Source organism: Oreochromis niloticus, linkage group LG23 (genome assembly GCF_001858045.2).
Source record: "Oreochromis niloticus isolate F11D_XX linkage group LG23, O_niloticus_UMD_NMBU, whole genome shotgun sequence".
NCBI classification, from domain to species: domain Eukaryota; kingdom Metazoa; phylum Chordata; class Actinopteri; order Cichliformes; family Cichlidae; genus Oreochromis; species Oreochromis niloticus.
Window position 1 is genome coordinate 38,105,638 of NC_031986.2, and position 13,123 is coordinate 38,118,760.

Sequence of the window (13,123 nt, forward strand, 5' to 3'; positions counted from 1 at the left end):
GAGGTGTGGTTGCACATGAAGGAAGACGCAGTGTGTGAAATAAGCGACAAATGAATCTAGAACAAATCACTTTGTTAACAACTTTTGAACTCATATGGAATATAGTTTATTAAAGCAAACAGGAGTACCAAAAATATCAAACAGAAACAAAAAATAACACAGATGTAAAAGTCTCCAAAAGTTGAATCTGTTCATCTGGACGTAGCGTTTTGTGGGAGAAACGTTTCGTCACTCATCCAAGTGACTGAAGTCACTTGGATGAACAGATTCAACTTTTGGAGATTTACTTTCCTGGATGATTGAGAATGCATCAAGACAGATGTAAAAGCTTTATTTGCACTCACTTTTAAAATAACCATTACATTTGTTCTGTTTGTTCACAGATTCTTGTTGAGGCCAGGCTCAGTTTTTTCTTGTTAGATTTTCATTTTTTTTCTCATTTCAGCCTAACAAAAATAACAAAAACTTGCAGTCAGGCAATGAAAATTACAAATAAACTGTGACTAACATTGCTTATACAGGGTACCCTGATTTGCTTTATATGGTCTAATCTACAAAATCTATATGTTAGTGTGTATAAGATTAATCCATAAGGAAAGTGTTTATTGAGGTTATAGAACACAGGAGCCGAGGAGCATTTTCCTACTGACTTCTGTACAATTTAAGTTCTTTTTTAAACCAGAAGAGTCGCCCCCTGTTGGCTGTTAGAAAGAATGGAGATTTTAGTCACTTTCACTCTGGATTCACTTTTCAGACTAAGAAACTACATCTATGTTTAACACAAAGTCTATGAATGAAGGTCACACAAAAAGGAGGGCAACAAAAAAATCCAGTATATGATGATATGGTGAGGTTGGGGGGCATTACTTCACAGGGCAAAGGCTCCACTAATTTTGGACAATATCTAAAGGTTTTGGAGCAATATCGCCATCTACAGGATGTCTGTTTCAGGTGAGACTTTGACAAACTACATTTTGCACATAATGCAACAGCAAGGGTTCAAATCTAAACTGGTCTGCTTCCAGTTTAGTCCTATCAGCCAGTGAAAATATCAAAGGCGGCTCTAATCTTTTGAGTTGCTGAAATTATGTGTCAGCAATTGGAAATTTAAAAGGTGACCCTGGCATTAATCACATATTTTTCAAAAAGCAATAACATTGCAAACATAACGTGATTTGTAAATCATTGTATTCTGCTCAATGCCTAAACATTTTTGGAAACAGGGTTGCATTCCTTTAAAAAAGTTATTTTACTATATTTATTTATTTACCTCACAAAGATGTCCCTGAGAGAAGTGACATGTTCATTATCAAAAGGTTTGGTCAATATTTTCATAAACATTTATTAAACTGTCAGAAAGGTGATTTGGGCTGTATGAGCACTGACTGTTGTTTTGTGGAGATGAGGTCCAATGGAAGAGCATAGCCTTGAGACTCCCACATCTTATTAAATCATAGAATAGGGTACAAGGCGTAGCTGGCGAGGCCACAAGCATTTTGGCCATTCCGGACGATTCGCATATAGCCGCCTTCACCCCAGCCAGTTCCCCAACTATTGAAAAAAAAAAAAAAAGAAATTCTTAGGTGATAAAAAGTGGAGGTTTTGGTCAGATGCTATCTTTTTCTTTCAACAATATTGAACAAACCTGTTCTTGATGATCCAGTAGTCTTGGCCTTCCTGTGAGCCATAGCCGACCAGCAGCACTGCATGATTCAGATTATTGGGGTTGCAGTTGGGCTCATCATATATTCCTGCAAAGGAAACATAAACCTACTTAACTGACTTTTAGAAATTTGTGGGAAGCAAAAACAAACTGATAACACAACAGTGACATAGAATAACCCTTAACTCAGAGAAGGAAAACTCTTAGTGACCAGTTGTTAGGGAACATTACTTGTGGTATTTCTTACTTTTTCATATATACTTTTACATGGTGGTTTCTTATACATAAAATGCCCAAATTTTTAAAAATGAGGTCCTGTGAATGTAAACTTTTTGCTTGGGGCAGTTTTTTTATTCTTGGATCTGTATGATGTGAAGAAGAGGATATCCTCAGTATTGCACACAGCTTGGGTTGTGAGAACAGACGAGCAACCCACCTGCTCTTCACATTTTATGTTTGTGAGGTGTAGGCAACTCAGAATAAAGTTAACCTAAAGGGAATATGGTTTTTAAGGGGGAGGCACTTAAATTGCACTTTTTAAAGGCAATTTATGAACCAGAGCACCAGTCTAAGATAAATGAGGCTCATCTTGAACCATTAAGATTGCAGAGTTACTCAATTAGACTCCAAAAATAAAAAACATGAAGCTGGAAATGACCATAATAAGTCCTATTTAGCATTTAATTCAATCTCCAACAACTCCTAATGGGAATTTCTGGGTCTTTAGTTACTAAAAGCTTTGTTGTGTCCCCAAGATAGTTGCTAACTTTGTTTGTCTGCTGACTGTTTCTGAGTATCCGATGGGATTATCAAAGCTTTTTTGCTGGAAAAAAAAGCTGCCATACCATGAGAACAAAAACAACTAACAACAACAAAGTTGCACTTTGTCACTCTTTTCATATGTGGCTTAATGTGGCTTTGTTAATCTAAAAATTCTCTTTATAGCAGCTCTGAGTTTAAAAAGTCCTCTTCTTATCAAAATCGACTTAACATAATATAACTGTTATTTTTAAGGCAGTTAACCTGAGCTGTAGAACAGGAAGCTTGCATGATCTGCATCAATAGTAACTGTTATTGGTCCAATAGTTGCCAGAGCATCAGCCATAGCTTGCTCATCTCCCCTGGGAATGAACCTGTAGTCCCTGATGTGAGCAACTGCAAGACTGCTGTCATAGAAACAGGGCTGAGTGTCCTGTTAAGAGAAATAAATGTTAACCGCAGCATGTCCGCAGAATTATTTACTTTTGTATGATGTAGGATAAGACAGCAGAGTCCTACCACTGAGGTGTATGGGTAGGTGTTTGAAGACTCCAGCCCGTTGCTAACCACATAGTCATAAGCATTGGCCATCCAGGCACCACTGCACCCATAGGTACCAAAGGATTTAGAACAGTCCACCAAGTTTTGTTCGCTCAAGGATATCAGCTGACCTGTCTTTTTGTACAGCTGTGCCTCTATAGCTCCCGTAGTGCTGAAGGCCCAGCATGACCCACAAAAGCCCTGCAAAGAACATTTAAAACAAAGATCTGATTGTGATTCAGTCTGAATATACCCACTCATGTGATGGAGGGACAGTCTTACCTGATCTTTAACCTCAGTCACAAAACCCATGCTTCTGTAGTCAACAGCAAAGCCATCTAAATGCCTTGCACTGTTACGCAGTCTTCGAGCTGAGACTTCTTTCCCTCTCTTTACAAACTGAGCATTCATCTTGGCACCTTGCAAAACCCGGTATTCTTGTTGTGTCTGCAAATTTAAAACAATTTTTTTCACAGTATTATCACAGTATTCACAGTTTGTTACAGCAATTAATCAGACAATTCTTTTTTTAAGGTCTTTGTGGAAAATAGTATGTACATTAAGGAGCTGGTTAACTCCGGTTAAGTTCTTTATTGAAACAAAACACTTCTACTCTACTACTAAATTCTACTAGAACAAAACACTACTCCTTACTAGGTCTCCATATTTGTTCATGGCCATACTGAATGACTTCATCCCCATGAGAAACCTTCGGTTGTTGTCTTCAATCAACTGCTTATTCTCCTCCCAGATGACTCTCCTTTCCATGTCATCCTGATGGTTAACACAGGAAAAGCACACGAAAGAAAAACTCGAATAAATTAGAGAACATGTGGACTTTTCGTTAGAGAACATTTGCACTTATTGTTGTTGTGAGGATTTTAGATGTGGAGGCTGTCTCACTAATTCATCATAGCTTATGCCATATCTGCTTTTCCAGATCTCCCACTCAGTCGGGGCCTCCTCATCTGAGTCTGCCAGCACGTGCTGCAGGCCACTCAGCAGGATGCACAGCAGAGCAGCTCTCAGCAGAAAGCTGGCCTGCTGGACTAGAAGGACCAGAGCATTGCACAGTTGCATTGTGTATATGTAAAATTCATCATATTTCATCATATCATGTTGAAAAGATGGCCTCATGAGCCCTCTGACTGCAACTGTATTATCAATCAAAAGAAAAATGGAAATCTAGTCAATATAAAATGTGTTATGTTAGCTTAGGTTAGTTTCTTTAAAAATCAACAGTGAAAATAGACTTAAAGGATTTTATAGAACAAGCCAACATATAAAAGAGATATATAAGATTATATAAGATTAGTTGTTCTTTTGATATGAAACAAAAAGCTCTGCTCAGCTTACCTTCATGCATGTGAGTCTGTTTTGGTCCCATATTCTGAGAGCAACTCTGAACAGTGACACAGAAACAGACCTGCCTTATAAAGCTTGTAGGGGTAAGTACACGTTACTACTATACTTTAAGTTAATCCCCAAATCAACACTCATGACAGCAGCTGAGAAGGACATTAGTCAACAAAAATCAGATGCTTTCCTTGCTCCTCCTTGGCCATAGTGCTGTAATCATTTAGAGACAGCTAAAGCAGCAGTTGTGTAAATCCCTCAAATACTGGTTTATAATTGAGCACAACACCTGGCACATAACGCTGCAAAACAAATTGTGAAAGGGGAACTTTATCTAAATAAAAGTGCCAGTGAACTGATGTAAGAAAGCTGAGGGTAACATTTCTGCATTCAAGAGTGCATACAATAAACTGTAGTTAAAACTTAACTAAAAGCACAGAGCTTGCAGGCATACAGATCCGTTGTGTAAGCAGGATTTCACTGCCATATTCGGCTTCATTTTAAGTCATTCATACTCAGTATAGTAGTTTATTTTAGCAAAGTTCTGCTACACAAATTTGTATTCTGTTTGGACATTTTGGATCTTTGTTCTGAGAAGATGAGGGATTTATCCTTTCTTTCTTAGAAATGTGAACTAAGGATAACCACAGCAGACTTTTGCTCTCTGAAACAATTTAGGACTAAAACACAAACAGAAAGTTTCAGAGTAAAATCCCCAAGATCAATACAAGGGCTTAACAGAGAGGGATTTTTTTTCTCAGTTGCTCCAAATCTTTGCTCACTTGTTCAAAGTTTTAACGTTTTAAACACTAACCACACTAACCACAAAATATGACAGCAGCAGCAGTCCACCTCAGACACTACCTGAGCTTGTATTCTGTGTGTTTTTAATGGAAAACATCAATCAGGAAGCAGAACGTAGTTGTGGTGTGAAAGTATAAACTATCCATCCATCCATCCATCCATTCGCTTCCGCTTATCCTTTTCAGGGTCGCGGGGGGCACTGGAGCCTACCCCAGCTGTCATAGGGCGAGAGACGGGGTACACCCTGGACAGGTCGCTAGTCTGTCGTAGCGCTAACACATAGAGACAGAAAACCATTCGCACTCGCATTCACACCTATGGGCAATTTAGATTGACCAATTAACCTATCCCCACTAACTGCATGTCTTTGGACTGTGGGAGGAAGCCGGAGTATCCGGGGAGAACCCACGCAAACACGGGGGGAACATGCAAACTCCACACAGAAAGACCCCGGCCTGATGGTGGAATTGAACTCAGGACCCTGCGCGGCAACAGTGCTAACCATCGTGCCACCGTGCTGCCAAGTATAAACTAATGACTTCAAATATTTCCTACTATATTTGTGTAAATGTAAATCTTTTCTGCCACTGTTATTTGCAGATGCATTGACTGTAAGAAGCATTTTAATGCTCTTATCATTTTTAATCTCCTTATTCACTTGATAGCTTATTCCAGGGCTGGCTTTAAAAAATGACCATTAATTAATTAAGTTAAATGTTAATCTACCCATTTTTAATTTGTATTATTATTAATAATAATTATAGTTTATTCCATATATTTAGACTTTAAGATTAGAACCTTGGTTTAATTTTTTAACAATTAGCTCCTTATATGTATATGTCAATAGTGGAGTAAAAGGCGAAGTATTTTTCCAGAAATGTAGGTTACAGTGAAGTATAGTAAAACACAAATGCTTTAAAATTACACTTAAGTGCAGTACTGAGTAAATGTAGGTTGCGTAATAGCCATGGCTTTACGCCATAAATCTATATTTATATACAGTTCATCAGTGTGAGCAGCAGCGCCCTCTGCTGGCCCAAGGTGTCGCTCCCTCGCAGGACTCACTGCAGAGGATGAGCTCAGCTGACTTTGTGCCTCCCCGTTATTATGTCCGCTATCGGGCGCCGCCAACACCCAAACTCAGTGCGGCAAAACAGGCGAGTGGTGCTCAGCATCTCGTCTAATGAATGAGTGCGCAGGAAGAAGTATGAGTCACGAATGAGGTCTGCAGGATGTCTTTTAAGGTAAACCAGCTTTTTCCATACATCATTCTGTGCACGAAGCCTGAGAGGGCCGCAATAAGGTAATTGATCGCACCTGCTTCCTCTTGAAGTGTAGACTTGTTTATTTGGGCGTTATTGAACGATCCGGTGTGTTTCACTATGAGCCCGGTGAGGTAACACTTGCTCTGACATTTGAATGGCTGCTTACTGGCCTGTGCGATCATAGTGCGTCCAACTCGGTGTGTGTGCGCATCCGGATTTGCTGATGTAATAGCATGTCAAACGGCCCGTGGTACTAGCGTGCACGTGAATGTGTGTGCACAAGTGTGCCCACATACCTTTATTACCGGTACTGAGAGGAAACAAATCACTTTACGCACATTTGGGACATGTCCCCGTCTTCTGAGGACAAAAAACAAGTCCCCATTATTCATGAGTAACTTGTTAAATTTTATGGTGAAGACTGAAAGTTAGTACAAACTTTAAACCCTAACTTTGGCTGAGATGTGATGTGATGTCATAAATATGATTATTAATCTCTTGGCACATTTTATTGATGATTCACCTGTCATTCATATTCAGGTGCATCACCACACTGAACAGTAACACCTGGATGCACTCTGCTGTCCTTACTGTCTGCTCTCAGCATTCCTAATGCTCTAATGGTAACTTTCAGGTCAGTTTTTGTGGTGTTGTGTGTATTTATCCTCCAGAAGGAAACACCCCTGGCTAATGCTGTGTTTTGGGCAGCGAGGAAGGGGAACTTGGCTCTGCTTCAACTGCTACTCAACAGCGGGCGAGTGGACGCAGACTGCAGAGACAGTGTATGGACACTGCATGCTGTGGCTGCTCAGATGCACACTTTAACCATATTCCACCTGTGGTAGGGACACAGAAAGCTTCGAGCCTTACCTGTGGGGTTCATGTAGTGCATGTGTGTACCATCACAATTCCTCATCCATTAATTGTTTTTTCTCTCTCTCTCTTTGTCCTATAAACAGTTGAAAGTTTTGCATGTTAAGCCAGAAATATGCAGAATTCTGTGGTTTCATCCATGCCTTCACTACACTGTTTACCAGGTCACTGCAACAAAACAAATATGCTGATTAATGTTTCTTTCCAGTATGGAACAACAGCGCTGATGGTGGCATCATACAGCGGCCATTATGACTGTGTTAAAGAGCTTATCATGCAAGGGGCTGATATCAACTACCAAAGAGAGGTATGCTGGGGAAAAGAAACCCAATGAATTAACTAAATACTCTTATAGACTCCAAAACTTAAAGTCTGGATAAAGGTGTTTTTACATTGTCAGAATTAGGCAAATAAGATATTAGTGAATGAGCTTTACAGATGTTGACTCTCCAGGCTTTAACTTTAGATGTGTTGATAGATGGATTTATCTTATTTCAATGCAAGCATACTCATGCTAGCTTTACCCCCTTTGTCCAGCCATTGTGCTGAGCTAAGGAAACTGACTGTCTGCTACCGCTGGTGAATTTAGAAGGTCACTACAACCTGCTGGCACATAGCTCCTTAAAACCCACTAATTGTTGTTTTTACGCTTGGATTTTTGTTAGGATTAAAAAATGAGATGTATAGACAGTTTTCCAGACATGGATTAGAAATTCGTCCAGACCAAAAGAAAAATATTGAAGTTTTAAACTGAATAAAGTTTTTAGTCTAAGAGTAGACTTCCGCCATGTCTGGAACACTGTGCTATAACTGTTAATTACTGAGCCAAGGCGTGCATATGTGGATTTTTCTGCTGGAAGACCCATGCTAGCTTTACTCCCTTTGTCCAGCAGTTGTGCTACGCTAAGCCAGTACTGCATCATTTGGTAAATAACATCTTAAGATCTTGTATTATGTAAATTCATGTGCTTTAAATGTGTTTATACACCCTCTAGCCACTTTATTAGTTACACCTTGGTAGTTCTGGGTTTGACCCCCTTTTGCCTTGGAAACATTCCTCTGAGATTTTGCTCCATATTGGCATGACGGCGTTAAAGTCGCTCCAGATATGACATCCGTGATACAAATGTCCAGTTCTACCACATCCTGAAGGTGTTTTATTGGACTGAGATCCTGTGACTCAACTAGAGGTCGTTTGATTAAAAAAGCTGTTGTCGTTCATACTAAATTCTAACTGTACATTCTGAACGTTACAGCAGACTGTTGTCCTATTTTGGTGAGTCTGTGTGAATTGTTGCCTCAATTACCTGTTCTTAGCTGATAGAAGTAGCACCCGCTGCTGTGGCCCATCTGCTTCAAAGTTAAAGTTTTTTGTTCAGAGATGCGCAACATGTTTGCGCAACCTTTGCATACCCTGAATGCCTTAGTTGTAACAAGTGATTATTTGAGCTACAGTTGCCTTGGTTTCAGCCCAAAGCAATCTGGCCATTCAGTCTGACCTCTGATTGCTTTGTTGAGGTCAGAGGTCTTGCTGCTTGCTCTTTTTTTTTTTTTTTGGACCATTCTCTATAAACCCTAGAGATGACTGTGTCGGAAAATCCCAGGAAATCTGCAGTTTTTAAAAATACTTACACAAAGTAACTTAAATCGACTTTCTTGACTTGAACTTTCGTACGTCTACATACCTAAAAAGATTGAGTTGCTGCCATGTAATTGGCTAATTCAATATTTTTGTCAATAAGCAGTTGAATAACAAAGAGGCCAGTGAGTGTAGTCAATGAATTTAGTATCTTTTGGATGTCTTTATAAGCGGATTTCTCTCACCTACAGGCAGTAGGTCACCGAGGTAGTTTTACTTCCTTTTTCCAGCTGTTCTTATGCTAACCGGCTGGTGTTTCACTGGGAAGCTACAGCAAGTTGCTGCTATAGGTTTGGTGCATATTCTCCTCATTAACTGTCTGTCCTACACTTTGGTTATATTTCAACCTTTGTGCTAAGCTACGTTAACTGTCCTCAGGGTGTTGGATTTCACCTTTATGTTTTGGCAGCAAAAATAAATCACATAAAAATATTTTAACAAACTTTAAAGTTTTTTCCCTCCAAATAAAACTTTCTATAATGTTAGTTTTATGCTTGAGTAGGATCTTATTTGTAAGAAAACAGGGCCATATGTGCAGCAAAATTCCCCCAGTTGGACACTTATTTATTCTATTCCTCATGTCAGATATTCATGAAAGGTTGTATTGTGTACACCATTAGGGTAAAGTTGAGGTAAACAGCGGTGTCTTTTTTTTAAACTTTCCAGACAGGTTCTACCGCTTTGTTCTTCGCCTCCCAGCAAGGACACCATGACGTTGTAAAGCTCCTCTTTGAATTCGGTGCCTCCACTGAATTCCAGACAAAGGTATGCAACAGGGTGCAATGATGTGTATCATGGCGTTTATAATACTGGGTGTGAAGGAGAATGCTGCAGTGCTATCATCAGACTTCAGAATGTGGAGATGAAGAGACAGCGATGCACAAACAGTGCTGCTCTGACTTTAAACGTATTTTTGTTGTTGTCGAACACTTTAGTCATTCTTGTGCGTCCATGTGTGTTTATGTGGCAGGATGGTGGCACAGCTCTCACTGTCGCGTCTCAGTACGGTCACTCCAAAGTGGTGGACACCCTGCTGAAAAATGGAGCCAATGTTCACGACCAGCTGAACGTGAGGCTCTTTGCATTTACGTCTGCAGCCTCTCACTCTCAGTACGCCGTCATTGTCCTGTCTGTTAAGCCTATTTGTCTGTCAGAAACACGATGGTTAGCTGCACACACTGTCCCAGCAACTGGAATCCAGCCTCTCAGGTTTCTGCAGACTGCTGAGTCAGACATGAATCATACTGGGCAGAATTACTGTGTGTATCCTTGGTGCCATGGAAAAACAACCTGCTTACACAAAAATGTGCCTATAAATAGTACTGATGGAATCTTATTTTATTAATAAAGTCTATGCCTAATTGGAAGATTTTCCAAGCAGATTTCAAAAATCTAATCACCACACAAGAATATTTCCCAGAGTGTGAGGTAATTCTTGTTTTGCAGGATGGTGCCACCCCTCTTTTCCTTGCTGCCCAAGAGGGTCATGTGACTGTGATTCGTCAGTTGCTGTCATCCGGTGCCAAGGTCAACCAAGCAAGGGAGGTAATTTCCTCACCAAACTCTGCCTCTTTAAAACACTGCTCTAAACATGTTGTCACCTACTCCTGCTAATTGTCCCTCAACATCTGCAACCCCCCTCTTCATCAATTCCCTCCTCCAGGATGGCACTGCCCCCCTGTGGATGGCAGCCCAGATGGGTCACAGTGAGGTGGTGAAGGTGCTGCTCTTACGCGGTGCTGATCGGGATGCTGACAGACAAGTACATTGATCTCTTAGGATTAATAAAGTACATCAAAGTGTAGATAAAGGGATTTTTACTATTGATTCCTGCCATTCTGCAGTGTGTAAAGTGTGACATTACATAAGACTAGGAGGCTGTGATCTGTCTTTACAGAAACATTTTACCATGAAAGGTTTTTGATTTGTAATTATATTGACATATAGATTGAATTTGCAACTGTATGCAGATACTTACACTTATATTTAACATTTCAAAGTTGGATGAGAGATTATCTGTTGGTGAGAAACGTGATATAGTCAAAAGCTTTTGAGGAAGTGAGTAACTGAAAATTGTCTCGTGATTTTTGTGACAATTTTAACAATTGTATGCTTTTTTTTGTGTCTTTCAAGGATGGATCAACAGCGCTGTTCAAAGCAGCGCTGAAAGGCCACAATGGCGTCATCGAGGAACTCCTCAAATTTTCTCCATCACTTGGCCTTCTTAAGGTAAAACATGCTGCTGTAGATGCCTGTTTTGGGAAATAGCTATGGTTAGGGCACAACTTGTCAAGCTCTCAAGCTTTTCCTGCAACACCAATAAAAAAAAATAGTCTGGCACAAACACAGTGTGTTCTTTTACAAACTTAAACATATAGAACAAGTTGTTTTATCAGAAATGTTTAGTGGGCTCGAAGATAGATTTTGCATGTTTTGTAGGATGGATGTTACCTGCTTAGACAAAGTCAAGATAGTGATTTCCTCTTTGTGAAGATTTGTAGAAGTAGAAGCACAGAGAGTAACTTTAAAATCTTTGCAAAATATGGATCCAAAGAAACAACATCCCTGGGCAGGTTAAGCTGTGTTTACATTCCCAGGGATTGCAGATGGAAAATGGCTAATAGCTAAATCTAATACAATATATAACCGTGATATAATTTTTTTTATATACATGGACACTAATAATAAAAAGGTAAAAAAAAAACAAAACACTGATATCTTTATGTAGCAATGAGTAACTTGTATTTACAGCATATGACAGTACTGTTGGAATGTAATCAGAAGTAAAAAGGAAATCAAATAAAAATAATAATAACAATAAAAATCACTGCCTAGAAAAAACGAATAGGCCTATAGTGTCAAACCAAAATAGCGGTGCTAAATTTTATACCTAGATTTAAAAAAAATTAAGAAAAACATCTCCCATTCTTTCCCGTTAAAAATCACAGGAAAGAATCCATAGAACACTCCTGTAGCCTTAGTTAAGTATTACATTTCCAACTGCTCATAAACATAATAAAGGAGGATCTAAACAAAGCTGAACTATCAAATAAATACTATTTAAAAACATATTAACAGTGTCAGACAAACCCCAAAATACCATCCACACCATGAGTAGCTCAGTGCTCAAATAGCAAGGAACACTGGTTCAGAGGCTCTATATCCAGCTCCACTAATAATCAGATGAATTTCCTCTGTGGGCAGCCGGGCAGTCAGAGTGGGTCATGGCTGACAGGCCTGAAACATGGTTACAGAGACAGCTCTCTTCCAAAAAGACACAAAAAGAAAGTCAGTGGACCTGCCATCCCCATTTCCATTTTTTGTGTTAAACTATATTATCTGGCCGCTGGCTCTTTCTTTTTATTTAGTGTCCCAATATTACAGCTGTTAATCAATCTTGTAATCTAATGCTGGACAAGAAAAGGAAGATCCATGCTTGTGAAATGCCAGATACTATTAAAGGAAAAGTAATAATATTAGAGAAGGGTAGTTCATATTTGTGTCTTGTCGCCAGAATGGCTCTACTGCCCTTCATGCTGCTGTTATGAGTGGAAATCTTCAATCTGTTCTGCTGCTACTTGGAGCGAATGCTGACCCAACACTACCCAATAAGGTGGGATGAGATGACAAATGGCAGACAAACTAAGTATATAATCTCATTAGATATTCTAATCAAAGTGTTTCCCATGTATCTTTTCCAGAATAGTGAACTTCCTGCAGATCTGACAAAGAATGATCGCATCCTTAAGGTTTTACGTCCAAAAATCCTGAATGGACACAGCTGATAACGGCACAGATTCCTGCCTTCACGCCTGCCTGTGTAAGGAGGGGGAAGGAAAACAAGTGTCCAATCCACTCAATTACAACACGTACTGTACACGGTGCTTGCTTTTGGTTGAAATTAAGCTGTCGTATGCCGAACAAACCTGGACAAAGTATAGCGCAACACAAAAAACATTTGTCTTCCATGTGCATCATCCCCTACTGGTCTCCTGTTTATCTTTGTTTATCCCAAGTGTTGTCAGAGTTCTATATATTTTGCACTCTTTATTTGCCTTTTTAATAAATGTAATAAAGTGTAATTTTATTTATTAATGCAGGAGTATCTGCGTGGATGTTTATTATTTTTTTTAAATTACATTTTGTTTGGAGTTGGAAAATGAGCAGTCATGATAAAATAAGGATATTACATACACATTTTAATAATACAATGATGTACTAGTT

At 39.3% G+C, this 13,123-nt stretch overlaps 2 protein-coding genes across 9 annotated transcripts; one reads left to right on the forward strand and one right to left on the reverse strand.

Annotated features, from left to right (window-relative positions):
* Nucleotides 1-261: 261 nt before the first annotated feature.
* Nucleotides 262-9,559, reverse strand: cts12 (cathepsin 12). Its single transcript, XM_003439749.4, has 9 exons — nucleotides 8,568-9,559; nucleotides 4,319-4,364; nucleotides 3,866-4,011; nucleotides 3,617-3,736; nucleotides 3,245-3,409; nucleotides 2,942-3,163; nucleotides 2,687-2,855; nucleotides 1,646-1,751; nucleotides 262-1,551 (listed from the first exon to the last, which is right to left on the reverse strand). Exons 2-9 carry the CDS (start codon nucleotides 4,347-4,349, stop codon nucleotides 1,452-1,454), a joined length of 1,059 nt encoding a protein of 352 aa, XP_003439797.2. The 5' UTR covers nucleotides 4,350-4,364; nucleotides 8,568-9,559; the 3' UTR covers nucleotides 262-1,451.
* Nucleotides 6,137-13,001, forward strand: ankrd29 (ankyrin repeat domain 29). Of its 8 annotated transcripts, none has more exons than XM_013267438.3 (10): nucleotides 6,137-6,366; nucleotides 6,928-7,021; nucleotides 7,469-7,567; nucleotides 9,566-9,664; nucleotides 9,870-9,968; nucleotides 10,346-10,444; nucleotides 10,563-10,661; nucleotides 11,033-11,128; nucleotides 12,414-12,512; nucleotides 12,601-12,908. In XM_013267438.3, the coding sequence occupies exons 3-10, from the start codon at nucleotides 7,487-7,489 to the stop codon at nucleotides 12,682-12,684; spliced, it is 756 nt and encodes a 251-aa protein (XP_013122892.1). In that variant the 5' UTR covers nucleotides 6,137-6,366; nucleotides 6,928-7,021; nucleotides 7,469-7,486; the 3' UTR covers nucleotides 12,685-12,908. The 8 variants fall into 8 exon arrangements, with proteins under 8 accessions (XP_013122892.1, XP_005478960.1, XP_025758939.1 ...); XM_005478903.4 differs by lacking the exon at nucleotides 6,928-7,021 and adding an exon at nucleotides 7,059-7,279; XM_025903154.1 differs by lacking the exon at nucleotides 6,928-7,021 and adding an exon at nucleotides 7,059-7,228.
* The last annotated feature ends 122 nt before the right edge of the window (nucleotides 13,002-13,123 follow it).

What these genes read in the sequence shown, in the direction of transcription:
- cts12 (XM_003439749.4), bottom strand. Translation starts at nt 4,349, where the DNA reads ATGGGACCAAAACAGACTCACATGCATGAAG. An exon ending in ACAGACTCACATGCATGAAG is followed by an intron (nt 4,012 to 4,318) that starts GTAAGCTGAGCA and finishes TGGTCCTTCTAG; the next exon opens with TCCAGCAGGCCAGCTTTCTG. An exon ending in TACTGGATCATCAAGAACAG is followed by an intron (nt 1,552 to 1,645) that starts GTTTGTTCAATA and finishes TTTTTTCAATAG; the next exon opens with TTGGGGAACTGGCTGGGGTG.
- ankrd29 (XM_005478901.4), top strand. Translation starts at nt 6,656, where the DNA reads ATGTGTGTGCACAAGTGTGCCCACATACCTTTATTACCG. An exon ending in ATATCAACTACCAAAGAGAG is followed by an intron (nt 7,568 to 9,565) that starts GTATGCTGGGGA and finishes TAAACTTTCCAG; the next exon opens with ACAGGTTCTACCGCTTTGTT. An exon ending in ACCCAACACTACCCAATAAG is followed by an intron (nt 12,513 to 12,600) that starts GTGGGATGAGAT and finishes TATCTTTTCCAG; the next exon opens with AATAGTGAACTTCCTGCAGA.